The sequence below is a fragment of the Macrotis lagotis genome, chromosome 3, assembly GCF_037893015.1.
Source record: "Macrotis lagotis isolate mMagLag1 chromosome 3, bilby.v1.9.chrom.fasta, whole genome shotgun sequence".
NCBI lineage: Eukaryota > Metazoa > Chordata > Mammalia > Peramelemorphia > Peramelidae > Macrotis > Macrotis lagotis.
In genome coordinates, this window is record NC_133660.1 from 14,389,058 (window position 1) to 14,409,274 (window position 20,217).

The following is a 20,217-nucleotide window of genomic DNA, read 5'->3' on the forward strand; positions in this document are numbered from 1 at the left end:
ATTGATTTCTAATTAAGGGACTGAACTTCTCCAGGCTTCAGGAAACTTCTGGTTCTTGACTTCATTTTTCTCTGACTCAGAAAGCTAAATAACATACACAAAAGAGTAAGAAAATTGAATTCCAAATTTGGCTAATTTACTTACTAGCTGTGTGACATTGGTCAGAAGACATTTTACCTTTCTAGGACTCAAGGACCTTGTCTGTAGAATAAGAGACTGGACCAAATTCTTCAAATACTTTGTAGAATTTTATTATTCCAAAAAATGATATTCCCATTTGGGCTTATGGTTGTAAAAATTTAACATGGCTGTAAAGATTTACTTAGGATTTCCTAAAACATAACAAGTTGACTTTCATGAAAGCCTTTTTTATTCTCTACTCTGTGAATCAGTCTCTTTATCTGGTTGTAGATTTCTTTGTGTTTACATGATGAAAATTGTTTCTATTCCTCTGTCTTTCTCTGTTCCTTTCAGTGATTTTTCAAGTTCATCTCCCTCTCCCTTTTCGTATCTCTGCTTTTCTCCTTTCACTGGCTAGAATATTGAAATGCTCAATTTTATATTTATTTTACTTCTTGAATAATTTTGTTTACTGTTTTTTAATTTTAAAAGCAGCTAAATGGAATATTTTTTCCTCTAAGAAAAAAGTTAACAGGAGCTTTATTTGTGTGTCCTTCAAGAGAATTTTTTCCTATGCTTCAGTAGCCCTTGATTGAAAGAAATCTTCATAAATGCTGTTCTGTTATCCTCCAGGCTTCTTCAGGTAAAATAAATATAGGTTGGGCATTTCCTTGTCTTTAATGAGTAAATATGACACTGTCTCCTCTTAAAAGAAAATGGTAATACTGTATTAAAAAAACTGGACTTGCCAAAATGCAAAACAGCAAAAATCTTTGAGTTCCTCAAAGGTGTACAGAAGTTGTTTGAGCATGAACTGTTGGTGGCCAGAACATCCAGAATGGTAATTTTGTCTCCAACACAGATATCCTCTGTAGTTAAGGATGAGTCTTTAACTTTGCTAAGATGCAGTTATCCCTCAAAAAGAACACAATCCACGTAAATTCAAAAAGTGCCTTAAAGATGATTGTAAATGAGGGGACTAGAATATTTTAAAGAAGAAAACTGGGGAACTATGTTATTATTAATAAGGGTATTAAAAAATAACCAAACACCTTACCTCTGGAATAAGCTGGAAAATTGCATTTGAAAAGAGAGTCCCAATGGCTAGTCCCACAAAATAAGTCAAAATCTTGGGAAAATATGGTTTCTTTAGCAGTGGAGTCAAAACCAGTCCCAAGAGAGATGCCAAGTTAATGATAGTCACCGAAAGAAATCCATATCCCCAGACTGTGAATGAGAACCAACAAAGAGAGAATGATAAAGAATATGCTTCAAATTCTAATGCAAAAATCAGACTTAACTAAATTTAGAATACATTTGTTCTTTAAAGCAGCAAAACTATTATAATTTTTGTTAACATAATATGATGGTCACTATCCATTCTCAAAGAGGATCAAAATGACATCAATATGTAAGAGTCAAGTTTCAGTGTTAACATAAATAAGGATAAGGTCTAGTCCTGTGAGATCATACCCAAAAGGAAATCCCAGGTAAGAAAATTCTTCTATCACTGCAAGAGAGGGCCTTCTCCTTAATTTATATTCTTCGGACAGAATGGCTTACGACCTTAGCAAAACACTTAAGTGTTGGGTCTCAGTTTCTTCATTTGTAAAATAAGAAGTTTGGATTGGATCACTTCTGAGGTTCTGAATTCTAGCCTGGTGAATGAATGGATGGCAAGAGATGCCTTAGGTGTTACAATATAAGGAACTAAAGCAGGTAGGGCAGAGTAGTGGTGTGGTGGGTGATAACAGAAGCAGCAGCAATAGCAGTAATGATAGTAAGTGGGAATAGCACTTGTATAGAATTTTAATGTTTACAAATTGCTTTATATGTTATCTCATTTGATGTTCACAACAGCACAATAGTGCTGCGATTATCCTCATTTTACAAAAGAGAAAACAAGTAGGTAGAGTTCAACTGATTTACCTGTGGGCACATAACTAATAAATATATGAGGTTGAATTTCAATTTGAATTCAGGTCTTTCTGACTCCAGACCTATAGAATGCCACAAGCATATAATAATAATCATAATCATAATCATAATCATAATAAGGGTGTTTTCTAATAAGTTTTGCTAAGCATTTTACAAATTTCTTATATTGTAAACTTACAGATGAAGCAGCTAGGTGTGTAGTGGATGGAGAGTTGAGTCTGGAGTCAGGAAATCTTTTCTTGAGTTCAAATCTGGTCTCAGACACTTCCTAGCTGTATGACTTTGGTACAGTCACTTAACCCTATTTGCCTCAATTTCCTCATCTGTAAAGTGAGCTGGAGAAGGAAATGGCAAACCACTCCAGCACCTTTGCCAAGAAAACCCCAAATGGGGTCAAGAAGAGACAGACAGGACTGGAAAGTGACTGAGCAAGAAAAGCTCTGTGCAAAGAGCTATTCATCACTAATGTGATCCTTGTCAGTGAAATCTTTTAATATGCTAATAATTATGCCTGCTGCTAGAGTACATCTACTCATTGGCACATGAATAAGCAAGAGCAATTAGCCTACTACCCAGGGCCCTCACTGCTTAGACACAGGGGAAAGAGAGTCAGGCTGCCATTTAAAAATAAAATGGTGAATTTACATTTAATCTTTTATCTTGGTTTGACTAAATCTGGTCTCAATTTTTTAAATAATTGGTCATGTAAAATATTTTAGTTTACTTTTACTTTAAAGAATAAAAGGAAAAAATAAATTACTATAGAGATAGCAAAAAAGGGACAAAAAGACAGAAAGGTGGCTCAAGGAAAACAGTAACAAATAGAAAGGATTAAATTTCTTCATAATTATCCGATTTTTGAACTGAAGGACATGAAGTATGAGCAAGTTAGTAGCAAACTAATAGACAACACTTTTATACAGATATATGCCTTTTCATGAAGACCCCAGGGAAAACATTCAAATTCCTCTTTATCCAGGAGAAAAAGTTTGTTAGACACAGTTCAAAACCCTGAGAATAATTGACACTTTATTTAGGATATCATTCAAATATGTCATTCTCCAAAACTGGAAGACTGATTTACGTCACTCAGCATTCATCAAGAATTAACTTCCAAATATTTGCAGATCTTAGAGTAAAATAACCGTAAATAAGCCACAGTCTAGAGCAGGAATACAAAAAGTTTTCCTTTCCACTTAAATCAGAGTATTATCATAAATATATGCCTACTGACATATTGAACCCAATAAAGTCTGATCACTGTTACAAACAGATTCATTGAACTTGTCATCTTATCTCAAGTTAATAAGGGAGAAAAATTCCCTGATCGTATCATGATGCTTTCGGAAATAATTGATTAGTTTCAAATTATTCACTTATGCTATGACACATAAGGAGATCCAATAAGGGAAATATTCCTGACAACATCAGAAATACAATAACAATGCCGCCGCCACTAAAAATAGTCATTTTCTATGCTAGTGGAAAGAGTGCATGACTTGAAATCAATGTTTCCTTATTCAAATCCAAGCCTGGTCATATGTCTGGAGGAGGCACACCTCATAGTGAACTTGGTGGTTATTTTCAAAGATCTGAAGGGTTGCCATAAGAGAAGCAGAAATAAACATCCTACTAGATCCTAAAGAGATCTAGGGACAGTGGGGAGAAGCTTCAAGGAGACAAATAGATAGACAAATAAAGACTATATAAAACCTCTCCTAGGATTAGAGCTGCCCAGGGAAGAGTTCATTCTCCCACAATGAGTTTCTTCAAGCAAAGTCTGGATGATGACCTAGCGGGAATATTTTAGTGGGGATTCTTTTTCAGGTTACCAGACAGCCACTGAAGTCTCTTATAACCTGAATAGCCAGTACCATCTATGGCCCTATTCTAATACTATCTTCCATGTTACCCAATTCTGTAACAATTAAGATTTAAATTATACCCAGTTCTAGTTAGAACTGACTGCTGAAATTCCTCAAAACTTGCTGATATAGCATAGTTATGCTACCTTCCTCGTCCTAACTAGGGCCCTCTGGCCTACCCCTACCACTTTTGCTACTCCTCCATGTTCCTGATGCTATCACCCAACTTGTGATACAACAGCTGCCACAGGAGGCCCTTTGTCTCAAAGCCCTCTCCAGACCTAAAAATAGAAGGCACATCTCCCCATCCATCCAGACCACCACCAAAGCATCCTGCCCTGTGAGAATGGAGAGAAGGGAAAAGGGTAAATTTTGATTCCATCGCTGAGAAGAAGTCATTCACCATTCTATCTTTAGTTTCTCATTCACTTAAAAGTCAACTTAAATCTGCAAAATACTACTCCAATTCTGAGACTTTGATTTTCCAACTATGGGCAAGTAACTAAAACTCTATCAGCCTCAGTTTGTTCATCTATCAATTGGGGTAATAATGTCTGTACCACCTACCACAGAAATGAACAATTAATAAGTAGCAAGGCACTATATAAATGGCATCTATTATTATCAGTCTCTCTAAGGTTCAGTCTCTTTAATTGCAATAATAAGAATGATAATAATCATCTCATTGCCTACTCCACAGGCTATTGTAAGGAAACATTAGAGGAATTGTGTATCATTGCTTTGGGCAAGTCATTAGAGCCAGAATACTCCTAGAATTTCACTGATATAGGAAATTTCCAGGTGATGGAGCCCTCCATTCATTCTGTAATTCAGAGGCTAAGAAAGTTGCCTAGACCACCAACACTTGCTTAGGAGGCAGACAATCAGTACATATCAGAGAGAGAACTTGAACCCAGGTCTTCCTGACCCAAGGCCATTGTCTTTCTCAAAATGAAGTAAAGATGTCCTGGAGGGGAGGGACTAAGTTATAAAGACAAACAACAGTACGTGCATGGGATAGGAATAGCAACAATTCCCAATATTTTTTTTTAGGTTTTTTCAAGGCAAATGGGGTTAAGTGGCTTGCCCAAGGCCACACAGCTAGGTAATTATCAAGTGTCTGAGACCAGATTTGAACCCAGGTACTCCTGACTCCAGGGCCAGTGCTTTATCCAATTCCCAATATTTTTGAGAGAAATATAGAGGGTTGGCAATTTAGTACTTAGATGATTGATACTTTAGTTGTAGGTTCATTTTTATTTTGAAATATGAAATCTAGGAGGAAGTAAATTCATTTCTCAGCAACCAGAGATCAGAAGAAGGGGCAATTTGGAAGAAGGGTCAAGAAAAGTGTTTAAATAAGAAAAGTGGTTAAGTTATCCCTGTCATAAAAATTATTTGAGCACAAGAGACCTAGACCCGAGGGGGTTGTAAAAGGCCCAAGAAAGGACCTAGACCTCACATTTCTGGGGTACAGGATCTTAAGAGAGGAGTCCATGACCAATCATCAAGTCCAGAACTGGACCTTCTAGAACCAGATTTAGTCTTCTCTGTTATTCAGGTAGAAATTAAGTGACTTGCCCAGGGTCACACATGTAAGGAATGTGTGAGGCTGGATCTAAACTCAAATCTTCTGGAATCTAAGATCAATGCTCCATCCCCTATGCCATCTGCCTCTATATAAATTGGATGGAGATTCCTTCCCTTAAGTTAAAAAACAAAAGCATAACTACAGGGCTAGAAAAAAGGCTAGCAAGATAGCTTGTATGAAAAAGACCCAGAGGTTTTAGTGAACCTCAAGTTTCATATGAACTAAGTGTGACACAGAAGTTAAAAAAGCTAATGATGTGGAGTTAAATTAAAAGACTCATTGTCTTGAAATAATGAAGGCATGGTCCTATTGGTAGCTTCTCTAATTGGGACACTGCTTAGTTACAGGTGTCAATTTTAAAGGAGGCAGGGCAGGACCCTGTATGCAGTATAAGAGGAGGATCTGAGGACACCTCCGATAGAACTATTCATGCCTTCTGGAACCTGTTTGTGGACCAGGGCAGTCCCTGTGATCAGACAACCTACAAAACTGAAAAAAAAAAAAAAAAAAAAAGCAAAGCCACTACAATGAAAAATCCAATTTTGCTGATATCCAAGCACAAAAGATCACACCCATGACCTGCCTTATGAATACTTTCAAAGCTAATAAAATAAGACTTTGATCATAGCTATTAGTGGATAGAGAGCACTGGACCTGGAGCCAGCAAGACTACCCAGGGTTCAAATCTGGCCTCAGACACTTACTGGCTGCTGTATAACCCTACCCAAGTCACTTAACCTTGCTGGATTCAATTTTTTCATCTGTAAAGTAAGATGGAGAAGAAAATGGCAAATCACTCCAGTGTCTTGCCCAAGATGACCCCAAATGGGGTCATGGAGAGTCTGATCCTAAAATTGAAATTCTGATAGGAAAAGTTAATCAGTCATGGGGTAAATTATGAATTATATATTTAGCATCTCTCTGAGTTCTAGGCTGTTTTACTCAGTTTCTGCAGTGCTGCCAAATGTGGCTTGGATCTTTAATAAGTTAATAGTCACCTGGCACATAGCTAAATATGCCATTAACTGAGCCCTGGTCATTCACATTTATGAGTGGTTTTTGGTAGCAATTTAATAGATTAATTAGGAGACAAAGCTGGAAACAAACACTAACCAGAATCTTTCTGATAATCTTATTTCGCAAAGGAACGAGTTACTTACTTTCTGAAGGCGTTGGCTTGGATTTGTGCTTTGACCGGTGACTACAAGGGTGAAAAGTCAGTTGCTGCAAGACCGCAGGACATATCACAGAGAAATTAGAACTGGTGACCTTTGTATCATTGGAGAACCCATGAATGGAAAAGATTTCTTCAGCAGACAAACACTACCCAAAAAAAGGAAGGAAGGAAAAAAAAGAAAAGAAACAAAGTAAAAAAATCACATCAATTATACAAAACACCAAAAAAGAATACACTATCATGAGAAGAAAGGAAATAATTGATCCAAAGATACTCCAAAAGCTCTCTGTAGAGTTCCTCTTTTTAAGCCTAAGATTCTACTCTAAAGCTAGTGAGTCCACAAGGATTCTCAAAATTAACAAGAAAATAGCAAAATCATCAAATGCATAATGTGACATTCAGAAAAATGAGTTAATCTGCATTCATAAAAACTCAGGTGAGGGAAGTGAGAAATCAGAGTAGATAGAGAGCGAGAGTTAAATCATTTTTGTATCGTGCCCTTTTGGCAGATCTGGGCGAGTTTCTGGACCCCTTCTGAGAAGAATGTTTTTAAATGAATAAAGTAAAATACATAAAATTACAAAAGAAACCAGCTACATTGAAATAGCTGTCTAAATATTTCAAAAACAAGCTAACCCATACCAGGTTTAAAAAACCCTTGCTATAAAGATGTCGAATAATGGCCCAGTGAAATTCCAGATACTCAGTCTCTTCTCAGCCTGGTGCTTCATGGTTAGAGCACTGGAGTCCGAAGATCTGGATATCCAGTTCAGACCCTGTCTAGTCAGCTAATCCCTCTACACCTTAGTTTCTTCAACTATGAAATGGGCAAAATATTAATAACACTTAGCTCCCAGTGTTGTTGTAGGTATAAAATCTAATTTGTAAAGTGCTTTGAAAACCTTAAAGAATTGGATAAATACAAGCTATCATTATTTGCTATTTTTAAATGAAAATGTTTTTGTAGCAAATCTATGAATGCTCTATAAGATAAAAAGTTTCCTTTCTATAACTAGACTACAAGCTCCTTGAGGGGAAAAAAACTGGGTCTTCCCTTTTTTTTTCTTTTAATTTTTCCTTTAATTAATTAATTTAATCTCCACTTCTCTCTTTCTCTTTGGCATTTGAGTTTCTTCAAAGTGCTCTTAATTAGCAAGACACTAAAGGCCTGGTGTCTTGTTCTCCTTGTCTTGACCTTGACCAAAATCAACAACCTCCTCCCAGATACTTTCCCCTCTGGAGACTTTGGAGACTCTGCTTTGTTAGTTCTCTTCCTCCCTTTGTGATCTCTGTTCGTTCGCCTTGGCTAGGTCCAGTTCCTCAAAGATCTGTCAAGACTCTTCATAGTCTCTCTATGACTTGATCACCTTGGTTCAGGCCCCTAGCACCTCTTATTATAATAACCTCTTCACTGATCTCCCAACCTCTAGTCTTCCCACTCCAATCCGCCCTCAACATTCCAAAAGTAATGTGACCGGGTCTGATTGTGTCATATCCCTTAAGAAACACAAGTGATTCCCATTACCTCTACAAGCAAATATGACCTCCTCTTTGGGTCATTGAAAGCTCTTTAAAATCTAATGCCACCCTACCTTTCTAGCTTCTTTAAAGATTAGTCACCTCTGGGTTCTCTCCAGTGGAACCATACTGGCATTTCCCATTTGCACAGTGGCTGCTGTGCCTTTGTCCAGGTTATACCAAACCTGGAATATACCCCTTCATTCATTTCCCCGGGTTGCTAGTGCTGTTCCCCTCCCCAGGGTACCTTTAATCTACTCCAACTGAATTTCAGATATATTTATATGCCTCTCTCTGGGACAGGATCAATATCTACCAGCCTGCCCCTCTTTTTCATTTGATTTAGGTCAATTTTTTCTCTAAATCAGAAGGAAGCCTTCCCCAAAACTTGATTAGCCTGGGGAGGCAGATTCAAGTTTCTTTTGACTAGGCTTACTAGCTGTCTCAAGTCATAGTAATGCATTTTGTGGGCCACTTAAGGGCATAAAAATGCCCCCCTAAGTGATAGAGCCCCTTCATCCATAGTCTTGCAATGGCTAAATAAATCTCCTTTTGTTGAATGACCACTATCAAACCTACAAGCTCAGGAGAAGGATCTAAGTCAGACCAGTCTATCATAGCTCTAGGAGAAAGCCTCTTTTGGGGGGGGGGGTACTAAGGAAGCTTGTAGTTTCTGAGGCACTTAGGGGATGGGAGGGTCATATGTGTGTGGGGGGGTGTATGAAGTCAGAGGTACCATGAGGGGACAGGAACAGAGGGACAAGTCATTTCACCTCATCTATTAAAAAGAGCAAGTTGAACTCAATGACCTCCAAGTTCCTTTCTAACTCTCTTTCTAGATCCCTACAGTATAGTGTTTTATGCAACAGAAATTAAATACTCTTAAAAATAATGGAGGGATGAGAATTCAGGGAAGCCTGGAAGAATTTGCATGAACTGTCACTGAGCAAGCTGAGTAGAACCAGAAACACACTGTATGCTCTAACAGCAACATGGGGGCAATGTTCATCTTAATTGACTTGCTCATATCAACAGGGCAACAATGCCATCTGGATCCTGAGAAAGAATTGTGAAGTTTGAACAAAGACCAAAGACCTTTAATTTTTAAAAAATGTTATCTTATGTAATTCTTCTATATCTCTTTTTCTTCCTTAAGGATATTATTTTTCTCTCATCACATTCAAATGAGATCAATGTATACCATGGAAACAATGTAAAGATTAACAGACTGCCTTCTGTGGGGGGGGGAGGGGGGGGAAGCAAGATTAGGGGGAAAAATTGTAAAATTCAAAATAAATAAAATCTTTCAAAAAATAATGGACATTACAAATAATAACAGACAATACAAATATGGTCAAGGTAGCATTTGAGCAAGTTGTCTTTTCCATATTCCTATTAATTCAATAATCCTACAATCTGTCTGATGGGTATATCTCATCTAGATTTCCTGGCCCAGAGAAAAACCAATGAAATGCTTTAACATAAATGCCTTAGAAAAGAATAGGGAAAAACTGCCCAGACATGGTATTTAGAAGTACTCAAGCATTTCATGAAGCAACACCAAAAAATCTTCACTTGGCTAAACTGATTGGGTTGATGCTAATGTTTTATCTTAGGAAATTGGAACTCCCCTCACCAAAGAATCTCTTAATTTAATTATTTCTTGGAAATCTCAGGTTGCAGTATCAGCAATGAGTCTATAAGAAGTGATTGTCATCACACACATATTTTGAATGCACTTATCTCTAGGTTGTTTCCTAGGTAGTGCAAACTCCCTGAAGACAGGTAGTGTTTCATTTTCACCTTTGTATCACCAACACTCATCACAGTGCGGAGAAATGGAACTTAATTAACGTCTTTTGATAAAGAGTTCTGAGATCCTCTAGACCAAATGAGACAATACTTGTAAAATGCCTATAGAAGTATTATAAATCTTAGCAATGATGATGATGATGGTGGTGGTGGTGGTGGTGGTGGTGGTTAAAAGATGTGTGAGCAAGGAACCAGACAATTGGGTGGCTCAGAGGGGAAAAGTGCTAGTGTGGAGTCAGGAAAAACCTGAGTTCAAGTCCTGTCTCTGACATTTATTGACTGAGGGATCCTGAGGAAGTCACAACCTCTCTGAGTCTTAAGTTTTCTCATCTGCAAAGTAGGGATAAGAACAGCATCTTCCTCAAAGGGTTGTGAATAAACAGGATAATATGTACAATTCTTTTAAGGCACCAAATGCCAATTAGTATTATTTGTTAAGTTCCTACTATGGTAACAGGTACTTTGCTAATTGCTGGGAATACAAAAAAAAGGAAAAACAGTTCTTGCCTTCAAGGAGATTCCAGTCTAATGGGGAAGAAAACACGCAAACATATTCAAACAATCTATAAGGCACTGGCCTCAGACACTTACTAATTTGCCTAGCTGTGTGACTTTGGGCAAGTCACTTAACCCCATTGCCTTAAATCAATTAAAAAAAAAAAGAAATCATAAGCAGCTGGACTTTAGAGAAGCCTGGAAAGACATGAATTGTCACTGAGTGAAGTGAACAGAACAAGGAGAACATTGTATATATTAACAGTAACATCATAAAATGATCAACTATAATAGACTCAAATCTCCACAGCAATGAGTGGTCAAAGACAATTCTAAAAGACTTGTGATGGAAAATGTCATCCACATACAAAGAAAAAAATATGGAGTCTGAATGCAGAGCAAAGCATACTATGTTCACTTTTTAAAACTTATTTTTATGTTTTTCTCTTAATTTCTCATGGTTTTTTTTTAAGTTCTAATTCTTCTTTCCCAGCATGAATAATATGAACATATGTTGATCATGTGTTTTGTCTTTTGTTTTCTAAGAGAACCATGACATCAAAGAAGTGATGCCATGACAAGCAGGGGAATTGGATTTGAATGAGGGGATGCTATGCTAAATCACCAGCCTCACTTTTTCCTCCAGAGCCATCTGAGTTCAGTGGCCAGATTTGAAGACAGTCCTAGGAATATGTTAAATATGACTGCCCATATCAGATTGTTGGCCGCCACGGGGAGGGGGGAGAGAAGAGAAGGTAGTAGAAAAATGTGGAACTCAAAAGCTGACAAAAAAGATGAACATTGAAAACTATCTTTGTATTTAATCAGAAAAAATAACATTCAGAAAAAAATAAAATATTCATTTTCAGTCTCATTAGTTGCACAGCATTTGGGTAGCTACTTTCACTGGGAAGGAAAATCACAGGCTATAAAATATCACTGACAACTCTTTTGTCAGCAAAGGAGAATAAGAAGAGAGACCGCAGTTTTAAAAAAAGGGCCAATGAGAGAATGTGAGGTCAACAGTACCCACTCCAATCCATAAGATGGCAGCAGCACAGTTCAGGAACAAATTACTGTTCAGGATAACACAGTTTCTCATCCTGGTCTATTTCTGGTATTTATTCTGAAAATATCATTCACCAGTGATCAGCACTGGTGATTTCAATCTACCTTCACCTCCTGCTTTGATTTAAACAAAACTTGAGCAACAAACATCAGTAAGAAATTCTCTGAGAAAGGATGGCAGCAACTATCTAACAAAGCAAATATCGAATAAAATATGTGGTCAACAGGGGAGTGCCCACCATGACTGGACTTATAGGGTCAATGACAATAAAAACCAAACAATCATAGCTACAGTGAATTTTCTTATGACAACAGTCATTCACAGACTCACAAACAGGGAGATTTTTTTAATGGAAAAAGCACCCAAGGATCCCTTATGAGGACTGCAACTCTGTCCAAATACAACACCTCAGGATTTCGCCATCTCAGTCACCTTTACCTCCAAAGTCCCACTCATGGCAGTAGGAGGAGGAAGTGGAAGGGTAGGAGGGTGAGGGATGAGTGATGAACCAATGGATCACCTTTATTTTCTTTTAAAAATTCAATTCTAGTATTTATCTTAATAACAACACAGTTCTAATACTATAAAGACAAAAACAAAACAATCCCTGCCTTCAAAGAGCTCAGACTGTCTTGGGGCAGAAATTCAATGTAAGTAGAAAATGAAACTGGAGCAACTAAGTGACACTGTGGATAAAGTGACAGACCTGGAATCAAATGTGATCCCAGACATTTCTTACCTGTGTGACCCTGGGCAAATCACTTAACCATATTTGCCTCAGGTTCCTGATCAGTCAAATGAACTGGAAAACAAAATGGCAAACCATTCTAGTATCTTTGCTGAGAAAATTCCAAATGGAGTCATGAAGAATCAAACTTGATCAAAAATGACTTAACAACAAAAAGAAAACTAAGTGCAAAATGCAGAGAGAGTAATTTCTTGGGGGACACCATACTGGGCAGGGAAGGAGATAGTCTTTTGATTGGAGGTTTCTAAAGAAAGTTAAGAATTCCAAAAGGTTGGGTTGAGAATAAAGTTTTTCAGGAATAAGGAACAAACCATTCAAAGGCATAGAGACAAGAGCTAGACTGTCATGTCCTAAAAAGAGAGACAAGCTAAATTGTGATGGTCTGCAAGAGGCAGAATTGGTGTTTTATCCTAGGAAGTTCTTAATCTGGGATCTGTGAACTTCCTCTTTTATTTTGATTTTTTAGCATTTTAATAATTATTTCAATATAATTGGTTTGTGATCTTATGTATTTTATTTTATGCATTTAAACATTATTTTGAGGAGACCCCAGGTTTCACCAGACTACCAAGGACATCCATGACAAAAGGAAGACTAAGCTCTCCTGTCCCAGAAGAAAGAGAAAACCATTGGAGCTGCTTAAGAGTTCAGATCTATGATTTAGGAAAATCAATGTGGCAGTTGTGTAGAGATTGAATTGAAGAGAAAAGACATAAACAGAGTAACCAAACTGGAGTTTAATCTAAAAGTAGAGGAGAGAACTAAGGTGGTGGCTATGTGAGTGGAGAAAAGAAAAGATATATGAAAGCTGCTGAGGAGGAAGAATCAACAGGACTCAGCTATTGGATGGATTTGGAGGGGGGTTAGGGTTAGACAATCAGGATCAAGTGACTTGCTCAGGAACACACATCTAATAAGTGTCTGAGGCCAGATTTGAACTCAAGTAGTCCTGACTCCAGGGCTGATGCTCTATCCATGCCACCTAGCTGCCACTGATATTTTTAAGTATAAGATTTTGGTTTAAAACATTGGGGTTGGGGCAGCTAGGTGGCGCAATGTATAAAGCACCAGCCCTGGAGTCAGAAGTACCTGAGTTCAAATCCGATCTCAAACACTTAATAATTACCTAGCTGTGAGGCCTTGGGCAAGCCACTTAACCCCGTTGCTGGGGATGTATGATGAGATATCCAGTAAGCTGAAGGAGAAAAATTAAAACTACACACACACACACACACACATAATATCAATATGCATATGGTACATATATTGATAAATTATTATCAACAGATTTAAATGTTGATCTATACACATAACTACATAGACATGTCATCTACATAACCATGATAGTTGAGAACTGATGCAATCACCCAGGGAGAAGGGAGAAAAGAAAATGGTGTAGATTACACTCACTTATAAAGGTGAGCAAAGAATGACATTCATGCAAAGAAAAAGAAGTGGCCAGACAGAGGAGAGAATTAAGATCAAGACTGTATTTCAAAGATACATAGAAGAGAAGTTAGTCAATATTGTCAAATGCTAAGAAAGATGAAGAAGAAAAAGAATTGAGGACAAAAAGCCATGGTACTGGTATTCATAAATCAATGATAGCCATTGAGAAAGACCTAGGAAGTGACTTGCTCCTGGCCACATGTGTAGTAAGTAAAAGAGGATATATTTGAACTTCAAGTTTTCAGCATTCTTTTCATTCCTTCAAACTCACCAAGATATTAAAGGTCATCCCCATTCAAAGATTAACATACACTAGTTTCTGGATTTCTGTTCCAATATGATGGGAGATTCAGTAGAAACTAAGTTTGATTTAGCAAACATTAATTAAAAGCCTACTACACTGGGACTTGCCTCCTTGCAGCTCCGGGTGTCCACCTTGCCTGGAATGCTCTCCCTCTTCATCCACCTTCTGCATTCCCTGGATTTCTTTAAGTCTCAACTAAAATGCTATTTTCTATGGGACATCTTTCTCAATCATTCTTGATCCTAGCACCCTCCTCTTAATTATTCATCCTGTATATAACTTATTTGAACAGTCCCTTGCTTGTTGTCTTCATTAGACTGTAAATTCCTTAAGGAGAGGGACTGTCATTTTCCTGATTTTGTATCCCCAATATTTAGCACTAAGCAAATAGTAAACACTTCTTAAAATATTTATTGAATGACAAGTGTGAGCGTAGAGGAAGTTAAAAGGAAATGTAAGACCCACCCATCTATCTTCATGAAGCTTACCTATGTGAACAGACCAACTAACAATTAAAAAGGAGTGCTAAGTGTTAAGTGAACCATAAAAACAATAAGCCGCAAAGCAGATCAGAGGAGCATGAAGTTTACTAGCAAAGGGACCTTTGAGAAACACAAATGAGCAGGGATGGTTCTGCATCCTGCCCAACCACCAACTCGCAACAAATCTGGCAATGAGTCTGTGCTTTGTGATCTGGGTCCCACTCATACCATTGTTGGGTCCCCACTCCTTGAATTTTAACTTCAACAATCTGCTTCCTAGTTGGGTTCCTACTTCCTAATCAGTATTTAAACTTGACCTCTCCTGACTCAACATGCCTGCTTTCCTAGTCCCCCTGAGGGTTGCTCAGAGTAAGGCTGGAGTGAGTCTCTCTTCCCTGATTTCTCTAAATTTGACTCTCTGAAAACTTTTACACTTGCACTTTCCAAGGGTATCACTATTTTAAGTTTAAAAGCACCACATTATCCAGTCTAATTACCAAAATGGTTCTCAGTGAGGAGTTCATTAGAATATTGGTTCTTGTAACTTACACTCCTTTTTGAAGAACAGGGATGGACCAGTGAGGGCTGAAATGCAGAGTAATGTAGAGACAGAAAAGAATCTGAGGGGAAGAGGGAGAAGAGGAAAGAAAAAAGGGGAAAAAAAAAGAAATTTACATGTTAATTTTGCCATAAAGTTGAGGAAACAGATTATACACAAGTTATGTGCACAACCATCCTTTTTCATGTTACTGTGTTATTTGTTTTGTTCTGTGAATTGAAAATAAAATAAAATACAATTCCCCTTAAGCATAAGTTTCACTACTAAAAAAACTGCCTAGAGGACTTTCTCCAGACCTTTCTTTAGTCCCATCCTGTATCTATTACCTTGCACTATCCTCATTTTTCTGTATGCAATATCTCCCCTGATACATGTAAGGGTAAGTCCCTAATACCTTAGGGGCAAGGATTGTATCATTTTTCATTTTTGTATCTTATTAAAACAGAGTCTTAAACCTTAAAAAAGAATGATTGGCCAGGATCACTTAGAATTAAATAGCAGAGTCAGAATTTGAATTCACCTTCTCAGACTCCAATAATGGAAGCACAGTGGTAATTTATAAGAAGGAAGCCTAAATAGACATCTTAACTAAGATAAAAAGAGGTGAATACTGAGATGAAATGGCAGAAACTTAGGCTACTCCAAACTAATCATGTTGACTTATTTTATTAGAAATTGTTTAAAGAAGGACATTTGTAATCAGTTCTGGGAATTCTGATGCTAATAATATTCAAATCATTTATCAGAGCTGTAAAACAAGTTCCGTTCCTTGGCATTCTCAGAGTCAAACTGCTTTTATCATTCCTTAGCCTAGGATCCCTTCCTGGAATCACCACCAGAGTGCTGTCCCCAGGCTGTCAAGAGAGAAACTAGGAGGATATTCAATTTTGCTTCCACTGGAATCTATTCAGCTGAAGGTAATGACTGTTAATCCTTGACATCTGAAACAATAAAATATCTCAAAAAAAAGTTTGGTGACCTTTTCACCTAAAAGTCTAGCAGTCTGACCAGCTACATGCTTTTCATCTGAAGGCCAGACTGCTCATGTCTGGAAAGGCTCATCACCAGAAAATCTGTTACTTGGTGATGGTGGATGATGATTTTTACCATTATTCTTTAAAACAATTTATGAAATCAAAAGGAGGACCCACACTAGTAAAAAGAAAATATGAGTACTTGAAGTAATTATCAAAATGGTTCTAATGTGAAATGTTAGACACCAAGGGGAAAGTCCAAGTCTGAATCAATAGAGAACAAACCTCGACCTTTCTATATAGAATTAAGCACAGTTGGTAAACATCTCCTTCTGTATCCAATCTCTTCCTTTGCTTTCATGACACCATTTTCTTGTAGTTCTACTCCTCCTACTGTCAAATCACTCCTTCCTAGTCTCTTCCTGTTCCCTGAGATTGAATGTTGCCTTCAAGGCTTGATCCTAGACTGTCCTTGCTCTACACACTGTCTGCACTGGGGATTGTTTCCTACTCTCATAGATTCAATCTCTACCTCTGTTAAAATGAGCTCCAAATTCATCTATTTGACTCTAAGTTCTTCCCCAAGCTCCAGTCCCAAACACCTTACCTATCTGAATATCTCCATCAGGATTAAGAGGCATTATTGATTATTGGATGAAGAGTAGGTTTTGGAGCTGGATAGACTTGGGATCAAGTCCTTCCTCTGCCCTATTTTGTGTCAGGGGTAGACCTTCATATGCAGAAAAGATACTAGCTGGCGTTAATAGAAGAAATTTCCTATCCCAGAAATTCCCCATATCAATATCATTGGTCTAATTCCTATCCTAATCTCCACCTGGATGTCCCATAGGCATCTCAAAATCACACACACAGAGAGAGAGAGAGAGAGAGACAGAGAGAGAGAGAGAGAGAGAGATGTTCCTCCTCTTAGCTTCCAACTCTAATTAGAGCAACATTATCTTCCCATTTTCTCAGAATCACTACTATGCTAGTTCATAACCATTCATCTGGCTTACTCTAATAGCCTAACTGATCTCACTGCCTCTATTTGATCCCTTCTCCAATTCATCCTTCACATAGATGCCAAAATAATCTTCCTATTGCATAGGTCTGACCATGCCAAATAGCTAAGTCATGCTTGGAAAAAAAGAGAAACACCCACTGACCAAATAAACTCACCTTCCCACCTTTCATAATTAAAGTCAAACCAGAATCAAAAATCCCCAAACCATACCATCTTGACAATGTTTAATTTATTTCTGCTCTCCTCGTTCTCTTGTTTTGTTTGAGGGGCAGGGAAGGGGGTAGGATTTTTGTTTTGTGTTATTTTGAGACTAGATCTCTCTCTCCTATCCAAGGAGAAGGACAGTAGCCATAAGTTTATCCCCTCCTTAAGCAGCTTGGAGTCCTCTGCTCCCTGTTCTCACAGATTCACCAAAATGGTGTGGATGCCCCATTAACTTTAGCTCTAATATAGCTCAAAGCTCCTGAACTCAATTGATCCACCAGCCTCAGCCCCTCAGTAAGGACCATGTGATTATAATCTCCCTACTCTCATTCTCAAATATAAGATGTCTTTTTATAATGACACTACAGAACTGGGTTGCTTAGCAAACTTTCATTACCAAACCTTTGATTTGAATTCTAGTCGAGTAAAACCCACAATTGGAACTTGATGGAGGAAAGAGAAATCAGTTGTGAAGATGAGGTGTGATAATACTAGTAAAGCACTCTGCAAACCTTAAATGTCTATAAAAATGTTGACTATTATCACTATTATTGCTGCTACCGTTGCTGTTAAGCAAAGTTCCCTTTCACAAACTCCTCTTGTGCCTCAACATAACCAAACTATCCCACAAAGAGGTAGTTCATTTCTTTTCTTCTTTAAGAGAAAAAAAAAAAAAACTTTTAAGACTCAAGTCTTAAATTCACTTGGCTCCTGAAATAGTCATTTGGGGATCATTTGGGAACAGGCTAACCACTCCCAGGTGTATGAATGTGGACCTACAATTATCTGTAATTTGAAATAGTAAAACTATCTGAAGACAACTTAAGGCACTTTCTCATATTGCTCGGGCCTATATAACATTCATTTGCTCTTGATTTTAACCCAATGGGGTTGTAAATGACCCCGAGGATAAATGTACAGTCTCTTGAACAGAGCTCATCCTGGTTGGCATCAAAGTTGCAAATTCTTATTCTTCTAATACTTTAAACTCTTCTCATTCTGTTTGCTTTACCTTTCCCCAGGGAGATACATGCCTTCTCCACCACAGCTCTAGCTTCGAGTTTTCTTCCTTTCAAAGACAAAATGGTTCTTGCTGACATGCAAAGTTCCAAAACATACCTGTTTTATATTTTTAATAAATCAAACCATATAACAGAAATCATATTTAGTAAAGAAATCTAATTTATCAGAGTGTGGTGGATGAGATCTTAACGATCAGTTGGTCTGAGACCTCAACATGTGAAATGAGCTGCCCAAGGAAACAATAATTTATAATCAGCACTTAAAGTCCTGGGTTCTGGAACCTAGTCCAGTGATATTTCCAAAACCCCACAACACCTTCTCCATAAAGGATTTTATTCAGGGTTCTTAATGAAATAGGAAACAATTTATATTAAATTCTTTCCAACCTTCACTCTCCACCTCTCCAGAAACACCCATCCACCAATCACAACACCTTCTAAAGGGGATATTGCTCCAATGCAACTACAGAAAGCACAGTAACAACTTATATTCAGATACAGTCTGAGATAAGGAAAAGATCTGCCATCTTAACTGCAGTTATTCCCTAATGACTCATGAAGGTGGGGGAGTACTGCCTCCCTTGCCATCCTTTCCTGACATATTCTGTCTATGCATAAAAACAGATATTGCACTGACAAGATGGAAGCAGAGGAGGAAATAAGGCATGGTAATGGATAGAGTACTAAACCTGGAGTCAGAAAGAAGTGTGTGTTCAAATCCCACCACATTTACTTACTAGCTGCATATCTCCAGGTCATCATTTGGTCTCAGTTTCCTTATCAGTAAAAATGAGGAAAAGAGCACTTACCTTTCAGTGTTGTTGAAAGGTTCAAATGAGATAGTTGTTAGGTGTGTTGTAAACCTCAAAGCTCTATATAAATGCCATTATATACATATAATTATATACATATTTTATATATATATATATATTGTATATGTGTATATATATATAATAAATATTATTATTCTCTCAATTCTCCCATGTCTGTCTGAACAAGACAAAGTACATTAAAATTTCTCTTCCAGACTAAAAGTGAGAAACGGGCTAAAAGACATTAATTAGATACTAACCTAGGGTAGAAGTCTCAAAGTTTAGACAGAAGAAGAAAATGCCATTTCTACCATTCCTGAAGACTAGCAATAAGCACTAGAGCTTTGTTTTCACTTGTATAGAGAAGTTCCAGGTGAGAAAACTCCTTTAATCAATCCAAATCAATATTTTCTCTTCATCTTATTATTTTAATGATGGCTTCACCCTAGAAGACCATCAAGATGTGAAAGGACTTGCTAAGAGGAACTCAAACTCAACAGGTATCAGTGAACTTGAACTCTGATCTTTTTGGCATCAAGGTCAGTTTTTTCCAGTCACCTAGGCCGCACCACTCCCCTTATTGAGGAATACTGAAGAGAAAGTACAAATTGACCAAAGCGGCTTTTTGTTTAACTGGATAAAAGGAAAAGCAAAAAGGAGGTTCTAAATTCCCCTTCTCTAGGATTTAAAAGTTAATTTTAGAAATATACTATACACAAATAGGAAGCCTTTATTAATTCAAAGACAAAACAAGCGCTAAAATACAAAAATTAAATATTTATAACCTATGAAAATAAAGGTAGCAAATCTCAACTTTTAAGGACTGACAGTGAAACATTTAACTGTCAATGGTTTTCTCTAGATGTCTAACACTGTCAGCTATGGTCAATGTGTGAATGTTGACAGCACTTCTCTGTCTAGGATCAGGCCTTATCTTTTATTATCACATCATAAGATTGTGTCTTGTTATAATTAGTAATGGTAATGACAGAAGAGTGATAGACGAAGAAGAAAATCAATCTCCCCCTCTCCATCTCATCACTCTTGGCAATCT

General features: G+C 37.4%; 1 protein-coding gene across 1 annotated transcript in view; it reads right to left on the minus strand.

Moving 5' to 3' along the window:
• The window catches only part of SLC39A8 (solute carrier family 39 member 8), a 61,557-nt gene that overhangs the window by 32,391 nt on the left and 8,949 nt on the right, over window positions 1–20,217 (minus strand). The window contains exons 2-3 of the mRNA XM_074228155.1: window positions 6,675–6,837; window positions 1,178–1,347 (exon numbers count right to left, since the gene is read on the minus strand). Of these exons, the coding sequence (XP_074084256.1) occupies window positions 1,178–1,347; window positions 6,675–6,837 (333 nt within the window). The remainder of the gene's footprint in view (window positions 1–1,177; window positions 1,348–6,674; window positions 6,838–20,217) is intronic.